General features: G+C 36.9%; 1 protein-coding gene across 1 annotated transcript; it reads right to left on the minus strand.

The window, feature by feature from the left end:
• Window positions 1-32: 32 nt before the first annotated feature.
• On the minus strand, window positions 33-12,772 carry LOC146925564 (uncharacterized). The gene is made up of 2 exons (XM_085711990.1): window positions 10,946-12,772; window positions 33-85 (listed from the first exon to the last, which is right to left on the minus strand). The coding sequence occupies exons 1-2, from the start codon at window positions 12,543-12,545 to the stop codon at window positions 33-35; spliced, it is 1,653 nt and encodes a 550-aa protein (XP_085568116.1). The 5' UTR covers window positions 12,546-12,772.
• Window positions 12,773-14,333: the final 1,561 nt, after the last annotated feature.

Here is a 14,333-nt window from a genome sequence, read left to right on the forward strand (position 1 = left end):
TATTTTAATATCTTTTCCTATTTTTTAAATCTTTATGATGTTGCAGGTCCTTTGCTCAAAAATTCAACTTCATCCTTTGAAAGTGCTGTCAACAAGTATTGTGTGAAGTTTAGGACATACATATTCGAGTATGATCTTGAAGAGGTGAAGATGATTTTGTCTAACATGTTTCAAAAAAAATTATGTTATCTGTAATGGTTCTAATCGTGTATGTTGTTGCATCAGGAGGGCTGTTCTACTATGGTATAATATATGCTTAGGTAACATTGTGAGTTTCTACATGAAAATAAGACCAGTGCGTCAGCATGGGTCATGGTTCTAGTGAGTATCAAGCTTCTTCCTCATGGATCAAACAGGATCAAGACAAAATAGAATAAAAAAATGGTTACAAAAGACAACAATTTAGAAGGAAAAAAATTGAAATCAAAGAAATGGATGGATGTGTATTTCTATGGTGTGATAAGAACCGAATTCTAAAGGAAACCAATGAAGAAAAGATATCTTGAAATGGAAATTATGAATTTTTCAATGGAGGAGATGAAGACCATGGAGAGAGATGATGACTGAAATAAATGAATAATAATGACACCCTTTTTAAAAAAAGAATATTATTGATACAATAAAAAAAACACAATTATATCATGATGTTAATGACAAATGACTCATTTAGGAATGTTTTAATCTCAACCAATGTTTTTTAATCTCATGGCTCTTATTCATTCTCATTATTCTCATATAAAAATGTCATTCTCATAGTATATCTTCTCTCTCTCTCTCTCTCTCTCTAAATATATATATATATATATATATATATATATATATACACTCTAAATATATATATATATATATATATATATATATACACTCCCTCTTGTCATATTTATAAGCAAAAAAACAACTTTTTAGGTACATTGAATAACCAATTTATCTAACATATAAATGTGACCAGATACATTAATTATTCAATGAACCTAAAAAGGTGTTTTTTGCTTATAAATGTGATCGGAGGGAGTATATAGTTCTTGGAACAGAATAATTTGACACAAATGAGTTCATGTTATCAAAATTAATTTGACACAAAATCCCATCTATCTATTTCATTTAATCCAAAGGCTTAAAATATCAACAAAATAATTTTTATACACCAAATACTCTTCCTAGTTCCTACCACCTAATTAAAAATAGGGTCCTGCTAACTGGTGCCCCGGACACTGGTTAAGCATACCATAAAAAGGAATTATTACCATAAAAGGAAACTGTTTTTGACTTTATTATAAATTAATTACACAATTTCAATGCATTAACTACACTATATAATTTCCTTTTTCATATCCTTAAACAGTGCCCGGGGGCACCGGTTAGCATTTCCCTAAAAAGGAACGGAGTGAGTATAATTAGCAGTAACAATTCAAGAATCAATTGGGTGTTTTGTCGAGCATTGCTAAATGAATTCTGCTCTTTACCCAAACCATTTCGCTCATTCCCAAAGTAAATGTCCAAAATACCCCTACGCATGTTAACTCACGCAGCATAAGTTAACTTGCGCTAGTGTTAAATTTGCGTGAGTTAATTCACGTTGCGTGACTTAAGTTACGCAAAAAAAAATACACTAAAACCCAACGTGAGTTAACTCACGCTAGTTATAAGTCTGCAAAAATCACATTGAAATCCCAACGTGAGTTAACTCACGTTGGTTTTCATGGCTAGTGGGCAACAAATATAAGACAGTGATATTGCATTAAGTGGCACAATTAGATTAACATTTTGAATCCCTTAATTTTCTTACATGATTCAGTCTTGCAATCACTGTCTTCTGGCTGTGCTAGAGGGGTAGGTTTACATCTTATCTTATATATGTTAATTATCTTAAATGGATTTTGATAAAGTGTATGGCCGAATATTATTATATATTGTTATGACAAACTACTACCAATGAAAGTGTATGGCCGAATAGGAGTATATCTTGCTGTTGCCCACTACCCATGACATCTGTTGCCCACTAACCATGACATGATTTTATCAAATGATTCAATCATGCGGTCCCTACCATGAATGAATGTACTACTACTACTGTAACAGCCCGATTTTCGCTAGTTTTTATTTTATTATTTATTTATGTGTGTTGTGTGTGCTAATATGTGATTATTTGCATCTGTGTGCATTTTTGGTTGGGAATTGTAGAATTCGGTGTAGAAAGGTATTTTAGTCATTTTGGACTTAGGGGCATTTTGGTCATTTTGAGAGTAGGGGTAATTTTGTAATTTTGGATGAGAATTATTTTAGTGCTTAGTAAGAATGTTATTTTACCAAGTTACTAGAGAGAATGTAGTAATTATTTTATTTACCGGTAAGTAACCGTTAGTGTTGTAATTTACCATTAAGTGAGTAGTGACATTTCGGGGTGTTAGAATAGAAATGGGTTAGGCCCATTAAGGTTGAGAGATAAGCCCAATTGAATAGAGCACATATATAAACTCTAGTTGTTGGTGAAAATTAGGTTTCACAACATCATTCATTTCATTTCATTTGGGAAGAGAAGAGATAGAGACTAGAGACAACAACAAGAGCAAGGGCTAGAGCTAGAAGAGGGGATTCAACACCTAGGAGCTAAATTGAGGCTTGAATTAAAGATTCTTGGTGTTAGAGGTAAGGGGGTTAGGTTTTAATCATAATCCTTTTTGTTCAATTATACCCTAATTCTTTACATAATTGTGGTTAAGTGCTTAATTTGATTTTAGTTGTTGAATTTCGTGCCTAATTTTGTTGACATGATTATGTACATGAATTGAATGATAATTGTGTTGTTGTTGTTGAAATTGTATGTCAAAATGGGTATATATGAATATGAGATGTTTTGGTGTGAAATTGATGAAGAATGAAGTTGTGGTTGTTAAATTGTGGATGATTTCATGATTAGATGTTATTGTTGTTGTTAGATGTGTTGTTGATGAATTGATGTATTGGGTATCATGAATTTGGTGAATTATGATGTGATTTGTGGTTGTAGTTCAAAATTGTGAAGTTGTGTTAAGTTTTTCATGTGAAGGACCAAAATGAACTTTTGAAATATGAAGTTGTTGACTGAGTTTTTGATGTTGTTGGATGAATTGAACTTGGTAGAATTTCTGTTTTCATGTTGTGATTGTGTTAGTCGAGTCGTTTGGGAGAAAACGGGATTTTCGTATGAAAATTCGAGTGTTAACCGTTTTGAAAAGTGAGTGTGATGTGAGGTTTTGGAAAATGATTTTGGGATGGTTAAAACTTGAATTTTTCTGTACATTATGATAGAGCTAAGTGTTAGGAGAATGTAGGCAAAAACGGCATCGAAAACGGATTAACGGTTTGATTTTTATGCGCGAAAACGTGAAGGTCAAAAATCTGGTGCTGTCTGTCAAACTATGAACGTGCCACGATGCGGGGCCATCGTGCCACGATTCTACCCAGAAATTTAAGTGTTTTTACTCTGGAAAAATCGTGCCACGATGGAAGACCCACGTGCCACGATCATGTCTGACAAGAAACCTTAAAAATGCATTTTTCTTCAATCTAATTGCTGCCAAACTTGTTCCAAAGTGTAGGGGCCTTATCCTAACCATCTAGGGGTGTTTTTATGAAAGAAATAACTTTGTTTAAAGGGTTTAACGAGTTAACTTATTTTGCCTTGAAAATTGAATTCTTTTGTAGAACGATAAAGTGAGACGAACTTTGTGTTTTCATGAATTCATCGTATTTGGCCGATGAAATGCTTATGTAACCTCTACTGCACCTATAAGTGACTTGTGAGAATACATGGCATAGGCAATTGAGCTTGTAGAGTTGGTTTGGGTTCATAACTTCTATTATTTTTAAATGGTGACTTTTGGAGACGAACTTAGTAGAAATGAACCTTGATGAACTAAAGTCTTATGAATCTTTTGTGAATAGGTCACATATGACTAAGTAATTATGTTTGAATGATTGTGGAAGGTTGAGAATGATGTTTATCATAAATTGTTGTGTTATTCCATTTTACTTGATTTATGTGATGTAAATGGAAATGAATTGTAAATCGATGTTGATGAATGTTGATGAATGTTGATGAATTTTTTTGTGAGATGTGATTGTTGAATGTATGGGCATGATTCTTGATAATGCAATGTTGTTGAGTTGTTGAAATGTAAAAGGAGGTGTACTTTTACATTGTTTTTGATAGTTGTTATGTTGGGGTTGTGCATTATCGAGTCATTGCTATATGCCCATGCATCATACCATGTTGTTGTTGTTGAAATGTAAAAGGAGGTGTACTTTTACATAGTAAGAGGAGGTGTACTCTTACATACGATGTTTTTGTTGCATCGAAGGTGACGACCTTGAGGTGTTTTGGTACCACATGCATCTAGAGAAGAGTCTAGAACATTGCATGCATTTGAATAATTGATGAGTTGTGTCATAATTGAATATATGACTTGGTGAATTTGTGTATTGGTGAAATTGGTGAATGTTGTGATGATGTGGATTGGTGTATATGTACATTGGTGAATTTTGTGGATGGTTGTGAATAATACATTGGTGAATTTTGTGGATGGTTGTGAATAATTGTATTATGCTCTAATTGCATGCCTTAATTGTTTGTGCTTATACACTTGGTGAATCAATTGATGATGGTTATTTAATAATAATGATGAGGTGAGATTTGTATATGTATATATATATATACATATATGAGGTGGTGATGTTCTTTGATAATGACGATGGCTTGCTTATAACTTCGATATGATGAATTGTACTTGTTAAGATAAGCATGCTAGATGAGTAATGAAGTGAGTAATGTTTTCATTGATTGATGTTGATAAATGATGAGCTTTTGTTGATGACTTGATTAGAGGTTGAATATGCATGCTATGCTATGATATTAATGTGATAGCTTGAAATTTAAGTGATGGGGGGATAATAATGATCATGTGATGCTAGTGTTCTAGGAGGAAGGGTTATGTATATGTGATACGTGTATGATACACTTGTGGAGATGAACTTGGAATGATAATATGCATATGTTGTGATTACTTATGAATATATGTATGGATTTTTATTCTTGAATATATTCTTTCATTTCCAATGTTCATGATAAATGTTTATTTCGTGAATTATGATTAATGTAATACTTACCCCCAGTGGTTTCGACCGCCTACCTGTCTGTATGGATGGGTAGACGTTGTGCAGGACTAGATGCTTGGTGAGTTTGCTTGTTGGATGTTTGGACGACGGGAGCTTTCTCCGTTGTCGTGTCAGTGTCTTAGTATCTAGGCTCTGATTAGGCTTAGTGTCTATTTGTTGTTTTTGGATTCTGTTGCTATGTTGTTGCTATTGTCCACTTGTCGGACTTGGAGTATTTTCATATGAGGATATAGTTGACCATGGCATGTATATGTTGAAGTTTATGATTTGAATTCCGCTGTGATCGTTGAAATATTATATATATGCATGACTTTAATTGGTTTTATTTTGAGACGTAGCATCTATTTCTACAATATTTCTGATGTATTCGCGCGTTTTACCGCTTAATAGAAATAGGGTGTTACAACTACCACTACCATGAATGGATGTACTAGTAGCAATGAAAGAAACCAACGTGAGTTAACTCACGTTGGGATTCAATGTGATTTTTGCAAACTTATAACTAGCGTGAGTTAACTCACGTTGGGTTTCAGTGTATTTTTTTTTTGCGTAACTTAAGTCACGCCGCGTAACTTAAGTCACGCAGCGCGAGTTAACATGCGTAAATTTAACACTAGCGTGAGTTAACATGCGTAGGGGTATTTTGGACATTTACTTTGGGTATGAGCGAAACGGTTTGGGTAAAGAGCAGAATTCTTGCTAAATTGTACGAACCAGATGACACAAGAATAGCAAGAATATAACTTGTGGTATTTAAAAAAAAAGGTAAAAGACTAATTGTAACACCCCGTTCTCCCAACAACGTAATATTAATTATTATAATCAGAGTAATCACACATCGGAGTATCACACTGCTAATCAAAATTTCATAATAGAAAATTGTCTATTTATTTAAATGCCAACATTTAAATTATCTTACAAACCGCAGCGGAATAATTCTTTAAAATATAAATTCAACCAAATTCAACATCAATAAAAATCTTGGCACAAAGGTCACAACATAATTCAGCTTTATTCTAATAGCAAGTCTTTTCCAAAATATGTGATACATAAGAGAAATGAGAAGACACTCGCGACGATCCCCATCCTAATATGTATCAGAGCCCTAGACACTTGAGCCAATCAACCTACAAGTCATCATTACCTGCACATTACCCACGGTCGAGGCAACATATACGCAGAAGGGGTGAGAAACTTATCCAATAATAATATATATAATTCATCAAATTAATGAAAACAAACAAGCACATCACAACAGACATCATTAATATTGTATATAAATAAACACATAGCAACGACATAATTATTTTCAGCAACAAGGTACAGCAACAACAACAATTTCATTATCAACCACGACACCGACAACTCGACCATGCGACAACGACAACAACTCGACAATGCTACAACGACAACAACAACTCGACAATGCTACGACAACAACAACTAATGCATCATGCAGGTGGTACCAATCTACGCGCGTTGAATGCTAAGCATTCCAGGGCATAAGCCCCCAACGATTTGGATGGTTAAAGCATCCCAGGGCATAAGCCCCCAACAATTTGAATGATAAACATTCCAGGGCATAAGCCCCCAACAGAACATGAGTATGCATATGGACTCGACTTGTGTATATCAACATACAACTTAAACAACGACTACAACAACAACAAATGTGCCTACGACAATTATGACACACTCCCCAACTTTGACATTAGACGTTACAACAACGTCAACAACGGGAATCAACAACATAGTATATATTTATAAATCAATTACATTCATCTCAAAGTCTAAAACATCCCCCAAAAGCAATTAAGTTTTGATCAATAGAACATAAGTCAGATATCCATAAAACACCTCAACTAAATCCCTAACACTTAAGTTTATGGATTTGGGGTCTTACTATACATCTTAGGACCCCTTTAAAGGCATAGAAATAGGTCAAAAATAGTCTAAGTCAATACTTCATCGTGGCACGTTAAGGTACCATCATGGCACGTTTGGACAGCCTAAAAATGGTTTCGTTCCTGGAAAAATCGTGGCACGTTGGGATGCCATCGTGGCACGTTCATAGTTCGACAAACAACATCAGATTTTCTACCTCTCATGTTTTCGTGCGTAAAACCTAAACCGTTAATCCGTTTTCGATGCCGTTTTCGCTCATGCGCTCCTGACACTAAGCTCTATCATATTCTACAGGAAAATTCAAGTTTAAACCACTCAAAAAATCGTTTTCCCAACCTCACATAATCACTTGTCTGTGGAACATTCAGACACCGACGTTTCAATCAAAATCCCAATTTTCAATCCCTGATTACCCAAAATACGTTTCAACAGTAGTTTTCAGGCTCAATTAGACAATATAGCAATCAAATAACATAGAAACATGCATCAACAACACAATTCATCATATTAAACAATTAACCTAAAACTTTCTAACCCTAATGCCCAAAACACCACAATCATCAAAAATCAGAATTATATACCATGATTATTGAAAGGAATCCCACCCTTACCTTAGTTCAGCAACACCAAACGACAAGCTACCGTAATCGATTCCTTCCTAGCTCTCTCTTGGCCTCTTCTAGGTTTTCTCTCCAAAACCAGTTTTCTTCTAATGTTTTTACGTGAAAAATGTTTCTCTCCCTTTTCTTTCTTTTACTTCAAAAATATCTCTCTTTTCTTTTCTCACCCAACTCCCTTAATTTCTATTAATTTCCACTTAATTCCCATTAACCAAAAATAAATACTATTTCTATAATATTTCTATTTCTCATATTATTTCTATCAAATAATAACAACATTCATTCAAATAAAATACAACTCCATAAATCATATAATAAAATAGCATCATAACATTTATCACACAAAAATCATATAAAATATATATTTCACATAAAATCATATATATATAACAAATAAAGTCATATAAAAATATTCAAACATCTATTAAAAATAATAGAATAAAAATGGGGCGTTACAACTCTCCCCAACTTATAGAATTTCGTCCTCGAAATATTACCTCAAGTAAACAACTCAGGATATGACTCCTGCATCTTACTCTCCAACTCCCAAGTAAGACTTTCACCAGTTGCTCCTCCCCAAACAACTCTCACTAGAGGTATCTCTTTGCCTCTCAACGTCTTCACCTTGCGATCATCAATCCTCAAAGGTAAAGTCTCCACCGTAAGGTTGTCTCTAACTTGCACATCATCTCTAGGAATAACATGTGAAGGATCCGCTACATACTTCCGAAGTTGCGACACATGAAACACATCATGCAAGTTCGAAAGATGTGGTGGCAAACCAACTCTATAAGCCACTGTGCCAATTCTCTCAGATATCTGATAAGGACCAATAAACTTTGGAGTCAACTTCTTGGACTTCAAAGCACGACCCACACCGGTCATAGGAGTGACTCTCAAGAACACATGGTCACCCTCTTGAAACTCAAGGTCTTTCCTACGCTTGTCATTATAACTCTTTTGTCGATTCTGTGACGCTTTCATATGCTCTCTTATCATCTTGACCTTCTCCGTAGTCTGCTGAACTATTTCAGGTCCCAACACAACACTTTCACCCGACTCAAACCAACATAAAGGAGTTCTACACCTCCGACCATATAAAGCTTCAAAAGGTGCCATACCAATACTCGAATGGTAACTATTGTTGTACGTGAACTCTATCAATGGTAGGTGACTGTCCCAAGCTCCACCTTGCTCAAGTACACACACCCTCAACAAATCTTCTAATGATTGAATCGACCTTTCTGACTGACCATCTGTTTGCGGATGATACGCTGAACTCAACTTCAGCTGAGAGCCCAAAGCTTCTTGCAAGCCCTTCCAAAATCTCGAAGCGAACCTCGGATCTCTATCCGACACAATACTCGACGGGACACCATGCAACTTCACAATATTATGAATATAAATCTCCGCCAACTGAGCTACCGAATAAGTGATATTAATTGGAATAAAATGCGCCGACTTCGTCAATCTATCGACAACAACCCAAATGGCATCATGCCCTCTTTGAGTGTTTGGTAAACTAGTCACAAAATCCATGGAGATGCTATCCCATTTCCATTCAGGCACATCTAAAGGCGTCAACAAACCAGCAAGCTTCTGATGTTCAACTTTCGATTTCTGACAAGTCAAACAAGCATATACAAATTGTGCGACATCTCGCTTCAACCCAGACCACCAAAACAGTTTCTTCAAGTCGTGGTACATCTTTGTAGCTCCCGGATGGATACTCAAGTTGCTTCTGTGACTTTCTTCTAAAATCAACTTTTTCAATTCATTATTATCAGGAATACAAATCCTACCTCGGAATCTCAACACTCCTTGATTATCAACCTGAAAATCACCATCTGCATTCTGATTACTAGCAACCATCAAGTCTACAAATTTCACATCAACCTCCTGGGCTTCTTTGATACTCTTCAAGAAATCATTATTAATTTTCAGCATTCCCAACTGCACACTCTGAGGTGCCAAATCACAAACAAGACTCAAGTCTCTAAACTGTTCCAGTAATTCAAATTCTTTCACCATCATTGCCGACATGTGCAACGTTTTCCTACTCAAGGCATCTGCAACTACATTGGCTTTACCCGGATGATAATTCAAACCAAAATCATAATCCTTCAACAACTCTAGCCACCTTCTCTGCCTCATATTCAACTCTTTTTGATCAAATAAATATTTCAGACTCTTATGATCACTAAACACTTCAAATCTGGAACCGTACAAATAGTGTCTCCAAATTTTCAACACAAAAACCACAGCAGCCAACTCTAAATCGTGTGTAGGATAATTCTTCTCATGTATTCTCAATTGTATCGACGCATAAGCCACTACTTTGCCATCTTGCATAAGCACACCACCTAAACCCAACTTAGACGCATCACAATATACCACAAAAGGTTTATCCGGCTCTGGTAAAATCAAAATTGGAGCCGTCGTCAATCTTCGCTTCAACTCATTGAAATTATTCTCACACTGAGCATCCCACACAAAAGCTTTACCTTTACAGGTCAACTGAGTCAATGGAAGTGCCAACTTCGAAAATCCTTCGATAAATCTTCTGTAATAACCAGCCAAACCAAGAAAACTTCTAATCTCCGTAACTGACTGAGGGGTCTCCCATTGCGATACCGCTTCAACTTTCGACGGGTCCACTGCAATACCACTACCAGAAATAATATGGCCAAGGAAACTTACTTCCCTTAACCAGAACTCGCACTTTGACAACTTTGCATACAACTTCTTTTCTTTCAGCACCTGCAACACAATCTTCAAATGTTCTGCATGCTCTTCTTCAGTCTTAGAATAAATCAAGATATCATCAATAAATACAACAACAAACTTATCCAGAAAAGCATGAAAAATTCTGTTCATATACTCCATGAACACACCAGGCGCATTAGTAACACCGAAAGGCATCACTTTATATTCATAATGGCCATACCGTGTCCTAAAGGCCGTCTTCTGCATATCTTCATCCTTCACCTTAATCTGATGGTAACCTGACCTCAAATCAATTTTACTAAACACGCGAGCACCCACTAATTGATCCATCAAGTCGTCAATTCTCGGAAGTGGATACCTGTTCTTTATCGTCACTTTATTAAGCTGACGGTAATCTATGCACAATCTCATGCTACCATCCTTCTTCTTCACCAACAATACCGGCGCTCCCCAAGGTGAGACACTCGGTCTTATAAACTTCTTATCAAGCAATTCTTCCAACTGCTTCTTCAATTCTGCCAACTCGGAGGCTGACATACGGTAAGGAGCCATCGACACAGGCTTCATACCCGGTACAAGATCAATCGAAAATTCAACCTCCCTCTCTGGTGGCACATCTGGAATCTCATCAGGAAAAACTTCAGGAAATTCATTCACCACGGGCAATCTATCAATTATCGACTGACTCTCTACAGACAAATACGCCATCAAGGAAAACATTAAGTTTCCATCATGCTCTAACCGCTTCAGCTGCTTGGTAGATAAAAATTCTGCTCCACTCTCTTCTTCAGCAGAAGAAAAGTACACCGTCTTTCTAAAACAATTAATATGCACATGGTTGTATTCCAACCAGTTCATACCAAGGATCACATCCATACCCGTCAATGGCAAACATACAAGATCAAATTCAAAATCTCTACCATACATGGATATAGGGCAACTCTGACAAACAAACGATGTGGTTACTGAACCCTTAGTTGGAGTTTCAACAACCATTTCCACAGGCATACTTGACATAACTAAACCCAACTTATTTGCACAATCAACAGCAATGAAACAATGTGTAGCACCAGTATCAATAATAGCAATTAAAGGAGTACCATTAAAGAAACAAGTACCTCTGATAAGTCGATCTTCATTAGCCGTTTGTGTACCGACCAATGCAAACACCTTCCCACTAGTCTGAGTCTTCTTAGGCTTCTTGCACTGAGAACTAAGATGACCCTCTTCATCACAATTGAAGCAAACCATGTCACCACGCTTGCACTCAGCCATGATATGCCCTTTCTTGCCACAACGATGACACTTCTTCTCATCCCGTTGAGTACATGCATTACTCTTGTGGCCTTTCTCACCACACTTGTAGCAAACTATCTCAGCTTGAACATCTCTTCCCTTGGGTCTCCTTTCCTCAGGCATCCTCTGTTTGCCCTTGTCAGAAGGGGTACTGTAAGGCTTCGGACGACTCTGCTGTCCCTTACCCCTACGGTCACTCATCACCTTGTAGTGAGCTTTAGTATCATCTTCATAGATTCTGCATCTGCTCACCAAAGCAGAAAAGTCACGGATCTGTTGGTAACCAATGGCCCGCTTAATATCAGCACGCAGACCATTCTCAAACTTTATGCACTTGGAAAACTCAGCATTATCTCCAGTATAGTGTGGATAGAACTGAGCCAGCTCCACAAACTTGGCTGCATACTCTGTCACCGACATGTTTCCTTGCTTCAGCTCAAGGAACTCAATCTCTTTTCTTCCGCGAACATCCTCAGGGAAATATTTGTTTAGGAACTCTCTCCTAAACACAGCCCAAGTCACAACTGCATCACCTTGCTCTAATTCAGGTAAGAGACTCACCCACCAGTCATCAGCTTCCTCAGCTAGCATGTGCGTACCAAAACGCACCTTCTGGTCATCAGTACATTGCATAACCCTGAAAACTCCTTCAACTTCTTTGAGCCATGTCTGTGCTCCATCAGGGTCGTACCTTCCTTTGAAAGTAGGAGGATGATTCCTCAGAAAGGCCTCCAACATTCTTACATCAGCATTAACACCAGCACCAACATTCTGTTGTTGTCCTATAGCTTGGGCTACAGCTTCCAACGCAGCAGCCACCGCAGCATCGTTTCTTCCAGCCATTCTATTTCTCTTGTAACAGATAATATTCGCAGCCTCCAGGTCTTTACTCTACATAACAACAAAAATCAGCACAACTAAGACAATATAAATTGTCAAACAACTCTACATGGCTCGACACGACTCTACTAATTGGCCGGACGGACCGACCTGCTCTGATACCAATTGTAACACCCCGTTCTCCCAACAACGTAATATTAATTATTATAATCAGAGTAATCACACAACGGAGTGTCACACTGCTAATCAAAATTTCATAATAGAAAATTGTCTATTTATTTAAATGCCAACATTTAAATTATCTTACAAACCGCAGCGGAATAATTCTTTAAAATATAAATTCAACCAAATTCAACATCAATAAAAATCTTGGCACAAAGGCCACAACATAATTCAGCTTTATTCTAATAGCAAGTCTTTTCCAAAATATGTGATACATAAGAGAAATGAGAAGACACTCGCGGCGATCCCCATCCTAATATGTATCAGAGCCCTAGACACTTGAGCCAATCAACCTACAAGTCATCATTACCTGCACATTACCCACGGTCGAGGCAACATATACGCAGAAGGGGTGAGAAACTTATCCAATAATAATATATATAATTCATCAAATTAATGAAAACAAACAAGCATATCACAACAGACATCATTAATATTGTATATAAATAAACACATAGCAACGACATAATTATTTTCAGCAACAAGGTACAGCAACAACAACAATTTCATTATCAACCACGACACCGACAACTCGACCATGCGACAACGACAACAACTCGACAATGCTACAACGACAACAACAACTCGACAATGCTATGACAACAACAACTAATGCATCATGCAGGTGGTACCAATCTACGCGCGTTGAATGCTAAGCATTCCAGGGCATAAGCCCCCAACGATTTGGATGGTTAAAGCATCCCAGGGCATAAGCCCCCAACAGGTGAATGATAACATTCCAGGGCATAAGCCCCCAACAATTTGAATGATAAACATTCCAGGGCATAAGCCCCCAACAGAACATGAGTATGCATATGGACTCGACTTGTGTATATCAACATACAACTTCAACAACGACTACAACAACAACATATGTGCCTACGACAATTATGACACACTCCCCAACTTTGACATTAGACGTTACAACAACGTCAACAACGGGAATCAACAACATATTATATATTTATAAATCAATTACATTCATCTCAAAGTCTAAAACATCCCCCAAAAGCAATTAAGTTTTGATCAATAGAACATAAGTCAGATATCCATAAAACACCTCAACTAAATCCCTAACACTTAATTTTATGGATTTGGGGTCTTACTATACATCTTAGGACCCCTTTAGAGGCATAGAAATAGGTCAAAAATAGTCTAAGTCAATACTTCATCGTGGCACGTTAAGGTACCATCGTGGCACGTTTGGACAGCCTAAAAATGGTTTCGTTCCTGAAAAAATCGTGGCACGTTGGGATGCCATCGTGGCACGTTCATAGTTCGACAGACAACATCAGATTTTCTACCTCTCACGTTTTCGTGCGTAAAACCTAAACCGTTAATCCGTTTTCGATGCCGTTTTCGCTCATGCGCTCCTGACACTAAGCTCTATCATATTCTACAGGAAAATTCAAGTTTAAACCACTCAAAAAATCGTTTTCCCAACCTCACATAATCACTTGTCTTTAGAACATTCAGACACCGACGTTTCAATCAAAATCCCAATTTTCAATCCCTGATTACCCAAAATACGTTTCAACAGTAGTTTTCAGGCTCAATTAGACAATATAG

The sequence above is a fragment of the Medicago sativa genome, chromosome 5 (genome assembly GCF_051527215.1).
Source record: "Medicago sativa cultivar Bolivia chromosome 5, Bolivia_mono, whole genome shotgun sequence".
In the NCBI taxonomy this organism is placed as follows: domain Eukaryota; kingdom Viridiplantae; phylum Streptophyta; class Magnoliopsida; order Fabales; family Fabaceae; genus Medicago; species Medicago sativa.

Bases quoted from the DNA above. Each gene is read 5' to 3' on its own strand.
- LOC146925564 (XM_085711990.1), bottom strand. From the start codon at position 12,545: ATGGCTGGAAGAAACGATGCTGCGGTGGCTGCTGCGTTGGAAGCTGTA. The intron at 86-10,945 runs GTATGTCAGCCT...ACTTGTTGACAG, and splicing joins TGTGTCGATGGCTCCTTACC to CACTTTCAAAGGATGAAGTT.